This window comes from Ambystoma mexicanum, chromosome 12 (assembly GCF_040938575.1).
Source record: "Ambystoma mexicanum isolate Mex_15411 chromosome 12, UKY_AmexF1_1, whole genome shotgun sequence".
Taxonomy (NCBI): Eukaryota; Metazoa; Chordata; class Amphibia; order Caudata; family Ambystomatidae; genus Ambystoma; species Ambystoma mexicanum.
In genome coordinates, this window is record NC_090936.1 from 152,536,428 (window position 1) to 152,550,819 (window position 14,392).

At 43.3% G+C, this 14,392-nt stretch overlaps 1 protein-coding gene across 10 annotated transcripts in view; it reads right to left on the reverse strand.

The window, feature by feature from the left end:
* Positions 1–3,319: 3,319 nt before the first annotated feature.
* The window catches only part of FGD4 (FYVE, RhoGEF and PH domain containing 4), a 1,139,208-nt gene continuing 1,128,135 nt past the window's right edge, over positions 3,320–14,392 (reverse strand). For all 10 annotated transcript variants that reach the window (XM_069628200.1, XM_069628199.1, XM_069628201.1 and 7 more), the window contains one exon: positions 3,320–8,210. In XM_069628200.1, the coding sequence (XP_069484301.1) occupies positions 7,959–8,210 (252 nt within the window). In that variant the 3' untranslated portion in view covers positions 3,320–7,958. The remainder of the gene's footprint in view (positions 8,211–14,392) is intronic.

Consider the following 14,392-nt stretch of genomic DNA (forward strand, 5'->3'; position numbering starts at 1 on the left):
GGCATTGGTGGAAGTGGTGTAATGGGCACTGGAGACAGACGAGTTGTAGGAGGAGCGGGGACCTGGACCGGAGCAGCCAAGGGCCCAGACTCCCTGTGGAACTGGTGTAGGGCCCAAGGGAGTGGGCCTTTGGAGCACCACCTGGGGGACCACCAGCTTGATGAGGTCCTTGAGGAATCTCGCCATCCGCGGGGAGTGCATGAGTGGGAGGAAGCACTCGAAAAACAATCCTCACAGGCTGTCGGGTTACAAGAGGGAGTACGGTCCTCTGCCGCGCTGGGCCTGCTCTCCTGAGCGAAGCGCTGAGGAACCTGGTATGGATATACAAACCGCTGGGTGGCATAAATGTAACCCTGCAGGGACCATCTGCCTGTGCAATTGGGCCCGACACCGCTCCCCAAAGGAAGAGGTCTGCACCCACTCCTCATCACCCATTCGGAAGGCGATGGGGCCACCTGAGGCCTAGCCTACAGTCAGAATCTAAGATGGCTGCGTGTTTGTCTGCCATTTTGGGGCCTTGCGCCATGCCCTGGGCAGGAGGATACGAAGGCTCCGAGTCATGTGCTTGGTCTGACATAGCCGAGGGCAGAACCGACGACCTCGGCGAAGGCTCTGGTAAGCCTAGGGCCCTCCGCCAGCAGGCTGGAAGTCGAATTGTCCTCCTACGGGGATCCGGCAGGCTGTAAGCCCTCAGCTGGGGAGCTGGTAGTCATATACGACCATGATTGAGGCTGGCTCGAAACAGAGCTCGAAAGCCTGGAAATTAGTACACCATGGAAGAAAAAAAATATTCCACCACAAAGCATCCACGGTCACAGTATTTTACTGATATGTAGTTTAATGATAGAGGGCGAGAGAGGCATTTGTCTAATTGGTCTCTCAATACCCAATCATAAAAGGAATTTCTAAAGTTGTTTTTAAACTGTCCATATTTTGTCAGTTCATTCCATAATGGTTCTAGATCTATAGTCAAAAAAATACGCTTTACATATTTAAACCAGGGAAGCGATTTGCTGCCATTAGAATGGAGCACTCGGAAATGTCCTCTCTAAAAATGAACCCTGTTGAAATTCCACATTTTTAACTAGTATGCCAACGGTTTCAACATCATTTCATATTTGATTTCTGTTGGGCTCAACGCTAAGGCTACTGGTGCTGAACGTGCCCCACATGGTAAACCTAGCAGATGTTCCATGAGTTTAATCTGTGTACTCTTGTATTATAGGGCATGATACGTGGCCCCATAACTCTGCCCTAGATTGCTGGAATGGCTTGCATTTTGTATTCCTTGGATGCAAATGACATATTTCTCTGCCCAAATCGGGAAGAGAAACTAGCAACAGCACCCACCATGTCTAGCAGCTGCTATGTTACTCTTTTTAATCTAGTTAGCCCATTTCAAACGGGAGGAGAAAGGAATTATTAAATATCCGAAGGAATCAGCCAAGTCCAATAGAAGGTTTTTTCAGTAGAATTTCGGTGAGGAATAGCAGCCTCGACCCCTGGGATAGCACCTTTGATTTGGAAATGTTAATAGTTAGGCCATTCTGACTGCATATGGGCCCAGAGGCAGAAAGCTGATGCTGCAGACCCATCATGCTTTTGGCTAGGAGTATGGCATAATCTGCCAAAAACAGAAGACTTTTTGTTAGGCTGGAGTCGAGGCATTCTCCGCTAGGGTAAGCCTGGTGGCAATGTCATTGGTGGCAGATGTCATTTATGTATTGTTCTGTCTTTGGTGTTGGTGGAAGCTTGACTGCTTCCAGTTTTTAGCATGCGAGCAGGCCTGGAATGGTTGCAGCAGCATCCTGTTTTGCTTACTGAGGATGCAGACGAATGTTGCATGGTTCACCAGCAGCGAGTGCAGCATGATTATGTTAGGAGGGATTCTACTCTATGTCGCATTGGTCACTGGCAGCAGTTTGCTGCATCGTTCAATTTTTAGGATGAGGCTGTACACCTTATTGATCATTGCCTGGGTGGGTTACACGGTTTAATTTTTTAAATGTGGCTGTATCTCAAACTGATCACCGGCAGCGGGGTGCTGTTGGGTTTAAGATGCAGCTGTATGTTGCATGGATCATCGACAGCAGTGAACTGCACAGGTGTGTTTAGTCATGGTTGTGGTTGGCTGGGATTCAGGGGTGTGCTGCACCGTCTTGTGAACATCTCTACTTGGCCAGGTTAGATGTTTGATTCATGAACAAAGGTAGGGAGCTGGCAATTCATCTGGTTATTGGTACCACACCTGCAGTAGTGTGTTTCTGGCCCCTCTATTTTCCCTAGTGCGTGGCAGTTGGCTTTATTTGGTGCCCTTTGCATTGGCATTCGGCTTCAGACTGCATTCAGTGTGGGGTTGCCTTGCGTTCTTTCCTGGTGTGTAGGTTCTGTACCGTCAGCTTGCTTGGTGGTCACTTGTGAGATGTGATGAGGGGCCTTTTTTTACGCTTGTGTTTGGGTCGGATGACAGCTTGAGGGTTTTCACAGTGGTCAGGTCTTTAACTCAGATTGATGGGGTTCTTGGGTTGTTTGGTGTTCCTGAGTGGTGTTGCTTGCTCCTGCGTCCACTTTGTAGATTGTGTTTCCCGGTGGCATGTTTCAAAGTTTGTCAGTGCTGGCTTTTCTCCCTTCCTGAAGTTTCTTGGTGTGGACGGTATAGCGGGGGGGAGGTGGGCAGGTGTTGTAGTGAAATGCTTCTGGCTTGCATGCCGTGAGGTCAGAGTGGAATGGTGTCTTGGAACGTGTGTATGAGCCGAGTGTGTTCGAGAAATATCAGTTAAATCTGCATGCTGACTGGTTTGGATGAGCCAGTTGGTTGTGACCCTATATTTCTAAATGTTTACCTCTGGACTTACCCGATGTACTTAGCTCATGTCTACTTGGAATATCAGTGGAAAATAAAGCATACCTTACATACTTCCCCGATCTGTATCTACAGACCCACATTACTTACGACACCTTTCCTTTAAAAAAGAATTAGCGTTGTCATGCTCTTTAAAACGAAGGACTCATTCACTCTAAGCCTGTTTAGCAAAATTCCATCGAGTTTAATGAGTACACTTTCTATTACACGAAAGAAACGTAATGCTATCCCGGTTTATCAGGGTAAGCTAAGTTCTCCCACCACACCCAGGCCATCTTGTTCAGTTAGTGAGAAAGCTGTCTATTACACGCTTCTGTACTATGTTCTATTTTCTAAGCATCTATCTCCATAATGCAGATTAACACACTGCAGTAAACACACACAATCTCTTAACATAGGATTGTTAATCTAACACTAGTCTACAAGAAAAAATGCAAACTTCCATCAGCCACCAACACCGATTTAATGATGATTTTATTGGACTATTTAGCAGGAATTAAAGTGCTTAATTTTTTACAATGCTTTCAATCCCACCCTACCTACATGTCTGAATATACATATGATACATTATATATACACACACACAGATACAGTATCATCCAATATTTTACATTTATAACTTTGTACAGAAAAAAAAACGCTTTCTCTCTTTTGTGCACCAAATTATAAATTTAGCACTTTGCAGTGGAATGTGAGAACTAACATTTACATTCATTTAACAGTAATACAAAAATGTATCTTGGTTTTGACCAGATATTCACAGCAGGCCTGATAACTGGGATGAGTGCTTATTTACATTAACTGACAAAGCCCACCTCTTTACCTGTTAGGCACTATATCTTTATCAGAGGGTGCAACTCGCATATAAAAATGAGTTTGCTTTTCTTGTGATCTTCCCTCTAAACTAGCTTCTGAGCACACACCGACAAAATAAAGAAACGATTTTTGTGCCGGAACCACCTTTAAACTCGCAAGAGTTGCAATTCCACCATTTCCTAATCAGTGCTCAATGAACACAGGAGACGCCATTTTATTTAGCCAAAGTAAGGAATGAAAGCCAGGCCTCCACCGAAAGCAACAGTAGAATGAAGAAAGATGAAATTCCTCACAAAGAGGGCAGCTCAGTAATTTGAATTGCTGTAATGTAAATCGATTATAGTATCTGGTTCAGACTGTTTTGTACCTCGATTGAAAAAAACATCTTGAAACGGAGGATTTCTTTGAGCTTCGAAAGGATTCAGATGTGTGGGTGTAGTGTAGATCCGTCACCATTATCCACCAATATATTTCTAGCTTTCAAATCCTGGATGGTGCCAGTGGGCGTCATTCTAGAAGTCATAATTGAAACACACCTAATTGTTTACTGAACGTCGCCCTTTAAGTGTTAAAGTCCTACAGTCCATCAACCTTGTCCAGCAACTAAACAATTTACTTGTGCTACTGATTGGCCCGTGAAGCCGTACATCGAACTTACCAACAGAACCTCTCTGTCAAGGCTTTGAAGTAATAGCTGTGTGGTAGTTACATGGTCCAATGCGAAGGAGGGGGCATCTACTAAACATTGTATAGGGTGTTTAATCAATATTTAATTGATGGTGAAGAGTGATGGTATGAAACACTCAAGCACACCGGTTAGTGGCTCCTCTGATTTTCTAATGGATGTAGGTCAACTAGAACAACCAGTTTCAGAGGGCCCATTTTATGGCACTATGACCGGTGAATGTGGAAGCCTACTGAAACTGACATTTTCATCCAGCAAGGCCACAAGAGCATTTAGGGAGTGCTTGCAGGCCGGATGACACCTCAGCCGCTGTTTCGCTGGGCAGAAGTCCGATATTGGGCTACTGCCATAGGAGATCAATTGACTCCCAGTTTGATAATGTCGTGTTAAGCAATAACCCCAAAATACGGCCTTTATCGGCCCAGTAATAGCTAGAGGATCAAGTTACAAGCTGTAGTGAACAATGCGCTGCTACCAGTTAGTAAATCGGCCCCCTCTTTGCGGGTTATAGCTATTAGGACCCTGCCATGTTGTCATGGGTGCCAGCAGCTTTTCTTTACGTTGTAAAACAGGATGGCAGCAGTTTCACGAATTAGAAAATAAACTACAAAAGAAAAAGGCAATGTAAGACATGAAGATGGGAATCTACGGGTAGTCATTTCTCTTTTCAGTGGCAGCCATGAATGTGGCGATGAACACTAGAGAGGCATCGATGAGAAGAGACATGGGGGATTTGCAGGGCGCAGCGAGGGCAAGAAGGTAGCGGGTAAATAGGACGGGGTAACAGGTATGCGCATAGTGGGTGAGCGGAAGTGCTGGGGCAGTGCCAGCAGGTATCCAGGAGGAAAGATGGCATCATTGTTATCAGGGCGCAGAATTTGCGGGCCAAAACCAGGATGAAAGGTGCACATTCTGAGCTCCCTGATTTACTGATAGACACCTGACATCACCTCCTGGGTGCCAATCAACAAGAAGAGCCTCCGTTTTCCACTTCATCTGGCTATAGCATGCTCTGATTTAAACCTGACAGTTTAGTTTTAATAGACAAGAGACTCCAGGATAAAGTGCAGGAAGAAGTGGAAGAGGCTCTACCTTTCCTGCTTATGGTCCCTGATACGATCATCAGATGCAGAAATGCAGGTAGTTTCCAGTGCAGAGCTCTCTTCACGAACCATTTACACATAAGAAGGTGCAAATGCGAACATTCAATTGAATAGTAAAACCTGTACATATAAGAAAAATACCCACTACCTTGCTTTCTTAAGATTAAGTGCATATCACAAATCAAAATCTTTTTTTTACTTTTAATGTGACAATGTGGTTTACTCAATTGACCAGTCAATTTGGGAATCCTGACAGAATGTCAATAGGAGCTCTGGACAGACAAGCTTCCCATGCTAATAGCAGATTCTGAGTTTACTTTGACGGGATGTGGCCAGAATCAACTACATTTTATGGAAGTCGAAATTAGATGTCATCGACTGTAGCACTGTTTGAAGAAAGAAAAAGGAACCTGAACATGTCTCTGGATCCTCCTCACCGAAGAACCTCTGCTCTTCTTAATAAGCATATGTTCCTGAACACATAATTAAATCTAAAATCTGACCATATCATTGAAACTGGCCATCAAATCCAGCCTTTCAGAGCAAATTGTGCAAATCATCAAAAGATATTAACACTTTTTAACAGTTGGACCCCAATTTGGAACGATAAACATCCTTTGACTCTTGCTCTATTCATAGTCCATGAGTACGTAATTTCATTAAAACCAAAGTACAATAACACAATTATAATACTGAAAGCATTAAATTCACCTGTTTTGTTTGAAAGGAAAATTACTAGGTTTAAAAAAAACACAAAAACAAAAAAAGTAGTCACTCAGTATGAATCCATAGGATCTAATTAGTTACTACTTTCTGTTCCTATGCATACAACAATTTCTCTGTTCATCGTTATGTCGAAATAACCATAGAACACATGTCGAAGCCAGGGCCTTAAAGGAGCACTACTAAAACACATTTCTCAATAGTTGGACTAAGTTTAGACATGGACATACACCCTTTTAAGGATTTCTGCTGCAATCCACTAGAGGGCAAAAGAATACTTGACTTTGTAGGCTTGGACAAGGACTACCAAAACAGATTGAAGAAAGGTCTGAGCTGCTCTGCTGTTCACCATTGGCTATATATGGTGATGCTTGCATGAGCTCTGCAAAGTATGAAAACAACAACGGTGAAAGGTAAAATCTGAAAGTTGGCCTCAGAAGAGAGAGTACCAAAGGTGTACAACCAGAACAAAACAAGCATGCCATTAAAAGACATTTTAAAAATGTATCTAAAACTGATTTTCTCAGACATGGAATACATTTTAGTTAATAGCAATGCTACTTTCAGGCTTCCATTTTTCAATAGTTCTTTTCCATTTATGACTAGACAGTACTTAGCATGCATCTGCCTTTTTAGAACATTTCCAAAATGTGCACTAACCTCGTTAAACCTACTGTTTTCGTCGTGAGCACTAGTTTATGCCTTGGGCTGAGAGTGAAGCGTTGACACTTTTTACTTACATCCAATATTCCTTTTCGATTCGTTTTGCATGCGGATAGGCAGAACACTGTGCTTTATCAATTAGCAATACATGTATTACTCGTTTTCTGGCAATATGAGGATAACATTATAACAACACTGCTTGGACTTGTGCTTCCTAAAATAATTCCTCTTTAGATTGTTCTGCACTTGATCAGAAAATAGCTGTGGTGCCAGTTACTTAAACGAAGACCGCCAAAGCGGCAGTGAACCCTAAAATACAATTATTTTGCTGATTTCTTTTTTAAACTATTGCCTAAAATATTTTAAAACCAAAATACTAACGTGAGGAGTTTACTGCATTGTGATGTGATCAGATAGATGACAATAAATCCCTCAAAAGGCTTACTATACAGACCAATCTGTCCATCAGTAAAGTGCAAAAAGCTTGGATTTGGTTTTAAAGGGTACCTGGAATGGATTATGAAATATTACTTGTGCAGCCCTCATTTCACTTCTCCAGAGGCGTCTTGCACAACCGTCATGGTGTGATAAAGTTCTTTGTGTGTTTCTTGGAAACGTTTGAAAATCACGATCTCGCCTCATGAGGTACAAGGTAGTTAATAGAATATCCAGGAGCATGTTAAAATATTGCACAGACAAAATCCTGTTGGTTGATGTGGTCAACACTAATGCAGAGAAGAGGAGTAACTTTAAACCAAAAATAAAACAGTTAAACTATCTCAAACATCCTTCAAGGAACATCTCAGCAAATTGTTTAACGAATCGGACAGCAGTTCACAAATCTGTAACGCACATTGACTTCACACCATCTGCCCACTCAGCCGACTTCTGTACTAACACATAGCCAAAGCTGCTCCCTGATAGGACAGTGTGTGGGGTACAGTGGAAGGAGACATGCACAAGAGACAATTGTACAGTTTCACAGTCCATTTTCGCAGATTAGAACATGGGTTCAATATAGCAAAAATACTTCCAGAGAAGTTTTCTTTTATTTTCACTGTGGCAGGAAAAGTCCACAGAAGAGTAGGTCAAAAGCTCTTGAGTTTTAGCTTTCTGATGATGATTGATGTAAATCGTCCAAACTGACGTGCAGCTTGTCTTGGCACTTTGGGGTCTCTCCTTTCACGGCCAAGCTGATAACTTTCAACCATTTCTGCTTCAGTTCCTCACTGTCTGCAGAAAAGTTGTGCACGGATATGGACTGTGTGAGCCTGAAGCTGTGGGAGAACTCTGTGCTCTTGAGTGCATCATCCACTGTGTAGCCCACCAATGGAATGGTTGCCTTAGCTTTGGCGTCCTAGAAAGCAAACAAAACAATTGTATTTATGAAACAGTTGCTATTTGTGATGTTCATGTGCAATTATAAGTTGTCATATAGCAGCGGCAAAGACTAAAGACTAAGTAGTGTATCTTCTATACCTTCATCAAAACAAACAGGTCAAGTGCAACAGATGGGCTTTGCTATGGGCAAGTTGGTATAGGCATTGCAACAAGAATTCAAATGGGCAGTTGCAGTATGCGCCTTTTGTTATAACATAACACATACAAAGGCAGGGAGGTTCGAATTTTAGATTTTTATAAATTGTAGGTGCACGTATGTTGGATACATGTGGATATGGATTTGCAGGAAACACTACATGGGCAGCACCAAAAGAGAATTGAGGACCAGAAGTAGAGAAAATTTCACAACAATCAAAAACAAAGAGGTCACGCTGGTGCAGCATTGGCAACAAGAACACACAGCAACCAAAACACAGGGAATTCGTTTTTTTGGGAATTGCGTTGACTAAGAGACGCGACAACAAAGGGAACCATAGAGTCAAGATGAGGCAACAAGATGCTAAACATATTTTTAAAGTAAAAGCGATAGAAGGACTAAAGAAGGGCAGAAAATTGAATGTGTTCCAATGAGCTACGACCAGGGCAATAATGAACAAATGGGAAATCGGAAGCTTAAGGAATTGAGCCAGATGAAGAATCTGGCACTTAGGCATGGAGGTTAATGAAGTTTTAGGCATTCCATCCATTTGGTACAGATAGCAATGTATAGAAGGAAAAGAACAAGTTATCCACCGTAGTGACTAATATACTCGTAGTTTATAGTCCCCTTTCCGCCATACTGTATGAGCGCCCCTGTACAGGGATGGGACCAGAGTCTTTGTACTTCCACTTTAAGGGATTTAGTGTATGCACACTTAGGCGTGAGAATAGGCGTGACCGCTGTAAGGAAGGCATGGCATCAAACAGTGGATCACAGTCCAAAGGTGTTTATTGATCTTCAATTGGTTGGTTGAATGCCTACCTAACCTAAATCTAAGGATGGAAGCAAGCTGCAACCATCAAATAATAATAACAAAGTACTTGTTGAGTCTCTGTCAAAATAAAAGGGCCTATACTAATAAACCTATTGTCAATCTTTACTTCTAAATACAAAAGGGTGTGGGACAATTGTGTGTTCAAGAAATAATATGTCAGGACGGTTGAGCAGTTGGCTTCCCTTCCTCACGTTTTCAGCACGGGGCAGCAACAGGTTCGAGCTTCGCACACACTATGGATTCTCTGCCACAAGGGTACAGTTCAAAGAATAGGTATCAGTGCCTTCTGCCAAAGCCTCTTTTCCAATAACAGTCTCTTAGTGCATACGGCCTGTCTTAACAAACAAATATCAAAGTTCCATTTTTATCAGGATCTTCACATGGACAAGTTCTCGCTTCCAGTGTTCATCATGGGTCTCCCTCCTTCAGGCTTGGACCCCCTTTTTATCACAATGTTTATAGTTGGTCTCACTTGTTCGGGCTCAAACCATAGATCTCCCTCATTCAGACTCGGATCCCTTTAGCACAATATTCCCTTTTGGTCTCCCTCATTTAGGCTCGGACCATGTAATCTCACTTTCTACCATTTTCTCTTGATATCCAAATCGAAGCCACAGGACCACTTTGATTCACTTCACGCAATGTTCTGATCAATCTTTTACTTTAGTATCTGCCACTTCTTGGTGGGGTACCTTAAAGAGACCTTCGATTGAGCACATTCACGGTGCTGGACCACTCCGTCAACGGTATTGTATCTTTCCTTCTCAAGTTCAAACATTCACCAGCAGTTTAGATTTACTTGCGTCCTTCATCACACACATTTAACAATGTTCATTCCAGCGCTCGTTATACAATGTTGCCTCTTGCAACCTTGACTTAAACACACGCAGTTCTTGCATCAATCTCCTCAATTCACTGGCTGTGTTGATCTCTTTGATGCTTCTTTGGTCTTGGAGCCAAGGAAGATACCACGGAGGCTGCTGCTCCTCCCCGCAATGGTCTGTTACGCGGGGGGGCCTTTGGTATCTCCGACACACAATGCAGTATTCTTCAGTCTGGTTTCCTGGCCTTACACTTTCTGACTCATAAGTTTCTTGAAAATAACGGTTTCTTGCCGAAAAGGTGAAGGGCATTTCCCTCCTTGCGAACCCTTCATGGTTTGCTCTCTTTCTCCCCTCGTTCAGCTGCAGACTCGAAACCGTTGTTCCTTCGTGTGTTTTGCCTCGCTCAGAGCGTGCTCCACTTTTAATCCGTGTGGCGAAGTTTAATGGAAGTCAGGTGTGAGCGATTGTCAGTAATTGCCTGACTTCACCTGACCATAGTAGCAAGACATGTCAGGTACACTTACTGGGTGGGAGTCTGTTTTCGCCCAGAGCGGGCTGTCCATGTGAAAGTGTTTTTGAAGGGAAGGTTGGGGGGTAGGGGGGGTACATTTCCCACATATCCTACCTGGTAGGAAGGGGTAAAGGTATTACAGGGGGAGGGATTCCATGTCTCGCCATCCAATGTCCCATCCCCACTCCCTGAAGACCCCTCACCCAGCTGATCCTCCTGCACTGGTCCACCCCCAGGTTCTGGATCCAAAGATGATGACTGTGCCCTGGCCACCTGAGAGAGAGATCTGCGGGTGAGACACCTTCTGGTTTCTCACACTGCACATGCTGACACTGCCCCACAGTGCCACACCTCAGTCCCTATTGACGAATGTCAGGAACAACAGCCACAGCTATGCCTTTTAACCCTGAGCAGCATGGTTCAATACGGATTGAGTTGCAGTGAAGCATAAGACTAACAGTTTACTTACTCTACAAATACCTCAAAACCACTAACCTATCCCCTGACTAATGTTCAAGGCAGCTCAGTCCATATCTTTTTGGTGCAAAATGTTGGTGCAGATGATGGGTAAAAATGTGCACACTAACTGAGATGGCCAGCACAGGCAGTGCAATGTGCTTGGAAAATGCAGAAGAAAATAAACATGCAGAATTAAAGATGTTTTGCAAGGAAGACGTGACAAGTTGAAGATGTGGAATGTGAAGAGCCACGTTGCTCAAAGTAGTCAATTGTTCATGTTCGCTCTGCAGGACACCAATGCAAAGATATGTAACTTTTTGATATCCGTTTTGTGCCTGAATCTCTGTGGTGACAGGCTAATTGCGTGCTCTTTGGAACTTTCTAGACGGTTGGCCTACTGGGGGTGATATTTGATTGACAAGACCTCACTGTCAGAGGCAGGCATTTTCTTATATTTTCTTTAGACAAACATACATCAATGGGCAGATCTGAGAGGCTGGTTTAAAAGGGATGTGCAGTGGAGTGAGGGGGTTGTTTTTTCTTCCTGGGCTCTCGGAGTGTGCTGCATTTTGCCGACAGTGTCTGCACAGGCTGGCTCGTAGGACTTTGCGGAGTACATTCATGCCGAGAGGAGAGAAAGGCAGATAAAGAAACTTCCCAGTGGGGGCTGTCCAGGCAGCTGGGTGGAGAGAGAAGTCCTAGCAATGCAGTCCGAGGGCACAGAACCAAGCGTGCTTTAGATGAGATCCCAGTAAAAGATAGGTGCGTGTCGGTTTGTTTTGCAAATGCATTCTGCAGGCAGTTGCAGCCCGGAAAATTGTCCTATATTCACAAAAGTATACAGCTATTTCTCATGATATATAATATAATAGTTTATTTATATAGCGCCTATACACAAGGTGTTTCAAAATGCTTCAAGGCAAGGGAGGGAACAAGGGAAAATACTATGTCATTCTTACAGGCCATGAACAGTAAGCATGTGAAATTAACTATCGGCCTGACGACATTTCAGATAGTGCAAGAGCGAAGACCTAGATAAGGAAGGGAGGGGGAGAGTGGGAAGGAAATGGAAACAGACAGGGGGACTACCCTACTAGGCCTGACGACATATCTGGTAGAGCTGGAGAAAAACACAAGGTGAGGGAGAGGGGTGCAGAAATGGAGGGGATGAACAAAACAAGCGTCTATCGTACTAGGCCTGACAACATTTCAGATAGTGCTGGAGGGGGGTTTATTCACTGTCCAAGCAGCAAGCTTCAGATATAGTAGAGGGGTAATAAGCTGCCAAGCCAAGTGATAAGCTTCAAGGTCAGTGTAACAGTGTTCTGGCAATCTATAGCAATAAAGGGTGTTTGAAGCCCATTGGGAGAAAAAGCTCCCTACTGTGGGGGGGGGGGGGGGGGCACAACAAAAATGAAATGTGTTTGCAGATATGTCTGGTTTCATTTTGAATCGCAGGGAATGCCATGTGAAACTCAGTACATTGTACATGCTTATGTCTCATAAATTCTAATTGCTTGTAAACTATATACAAAAGAAGCAAGTCAGCCTTGGTCTGTTTATTATGTGTCCCAGTTACTTGCGATAGCATACAGACCATTGTGAAGCCGGTAAATTATTTTCACTTCAGTGCATGTGGTATTTTCAATTTACTGTGTGTGGTAAAACGCAAGGTAAGAAAGGTCACTGTAAATGGGCTCAGATCCCAAGGGGCTGGTTACATAGATGACAATATTCAGGTGACCTGGTAGGTGTATTCTGAGATATCGCTAGACAGACCCCAATTACCACATGATAATGAAATTGTGCTCTAGTGAGCACCAGGTCCGGTTGTTGGTTTACCGCTTATGATCGTAATATAAGAATAATATATGGTAGTCCTATGTATTTAGGGCTCACCAAAATACCCTAATATATTTATGGTGCGTTGGCGGGGAAACGGTAAAGCAATTACTGGGTGTGGCTTAGCATAGTCATATTGTGTGCTCTTTCTCGATCCTGAAGTGCATTGTGATGGAAGTGGCAGTGATTGTGCAGTGTGCACGCTGAATTTCTATCTATTGTGCTATTGGCTGAAGGTCCCGAGATGTAGGAAATAGAAGCAGAGTTTTCAGATTTATCTAGTTACTTGTAGACAAAACTTTTTGACTTTGCTACATGGTCATCAGAACATCTGGTAGCTTGGAAAGACCGGATTAGCACTGAAGTGGAAAAAGAAAATCCCAAAGAGATTTTTGATGAAGGAAGTATTTTACAAACATGTTTTCTTAGAATATTTCAAGCAAAAGAATGAAAACAAGAGATTGTGTCATTAGGTTGTGCGCCATGTTGTGGTTTTCCTTACATAAGTTTATTAAGATGCGGGGAAAAGATGCTAATGTCATTGCTGAGTTGCAGTGCAGTTTAGATGCAGAACGTGAACAGTTGTCACATATAGGAGCATATTCGAAACAGAGAGCTGGACACATAGCTTCAGGCCAAATGTAGTGATCTCAGTGCACAGTTGGCTCAGAGGGACAACATTTGCAGAGAGTGAGGGAGAGGTAATACACTTGAAAACCATGTTAGATAGTGTAAGAAAACAGAGATGTGACAATTTCAGAAATTCAAACTCTTAGAAAGGATAGTCGTGAGAAAATGAAGAAATTGCATGCAATGGAAACTGAAGTATTTAGGCTACTTGCAAATGTACCCGTTCACCTAACGGGTTCTGTAGATAGACATGATAACTCTCATCAATTGTTGAAAATCAATGATCCTGTAGGTCGCTGTTCCAATTCTCTTATCGCTTGATGTGCTTTGCACCTTGAAGTAATCTGGACTGAGAATGGGCACCTGTGGTGGCTTACATACCCCAGAGCAGATGTTGGGGGGGGGGGAGGCGAGAGTTGGTGTGCTGCTGCATACTGCAGCCTTCTGTGCTCTCTCCCCACCCGTTGCGTCACCCTGGCGTGGTGCAGTTAGTTGTGGTGCATGGCATTGCAAATATCTCAAGAAACCATGCATCCTAGGACATTCAAATGTTTTGTTCCTTGTGTCGGCACTGGTCCTTCTACAACCACATTGATGAATCGGGGTGAGCATCAGTAAATGAGGGTGTCTACCGAGTGAATTCTTTGCATCCAAACATACTACAATCTAGCCACAGACAAAAGAGGACTCCATCCAAAATTTGGTAGCAGTGGTTTCATAAGTGTGGATTTGTACAGCCGGACTAACAAACAGACACACATCCCAATTTCTTTGGCATATAAGATTTTTGAATCCAAACAGACTATGATCTTTCCCCCAATAAAATAGGAATCCATATAAAATTTGGTAGACTTGGGTTCAACAGTATGGATTTGTATAGCCGGACAAACATACACAC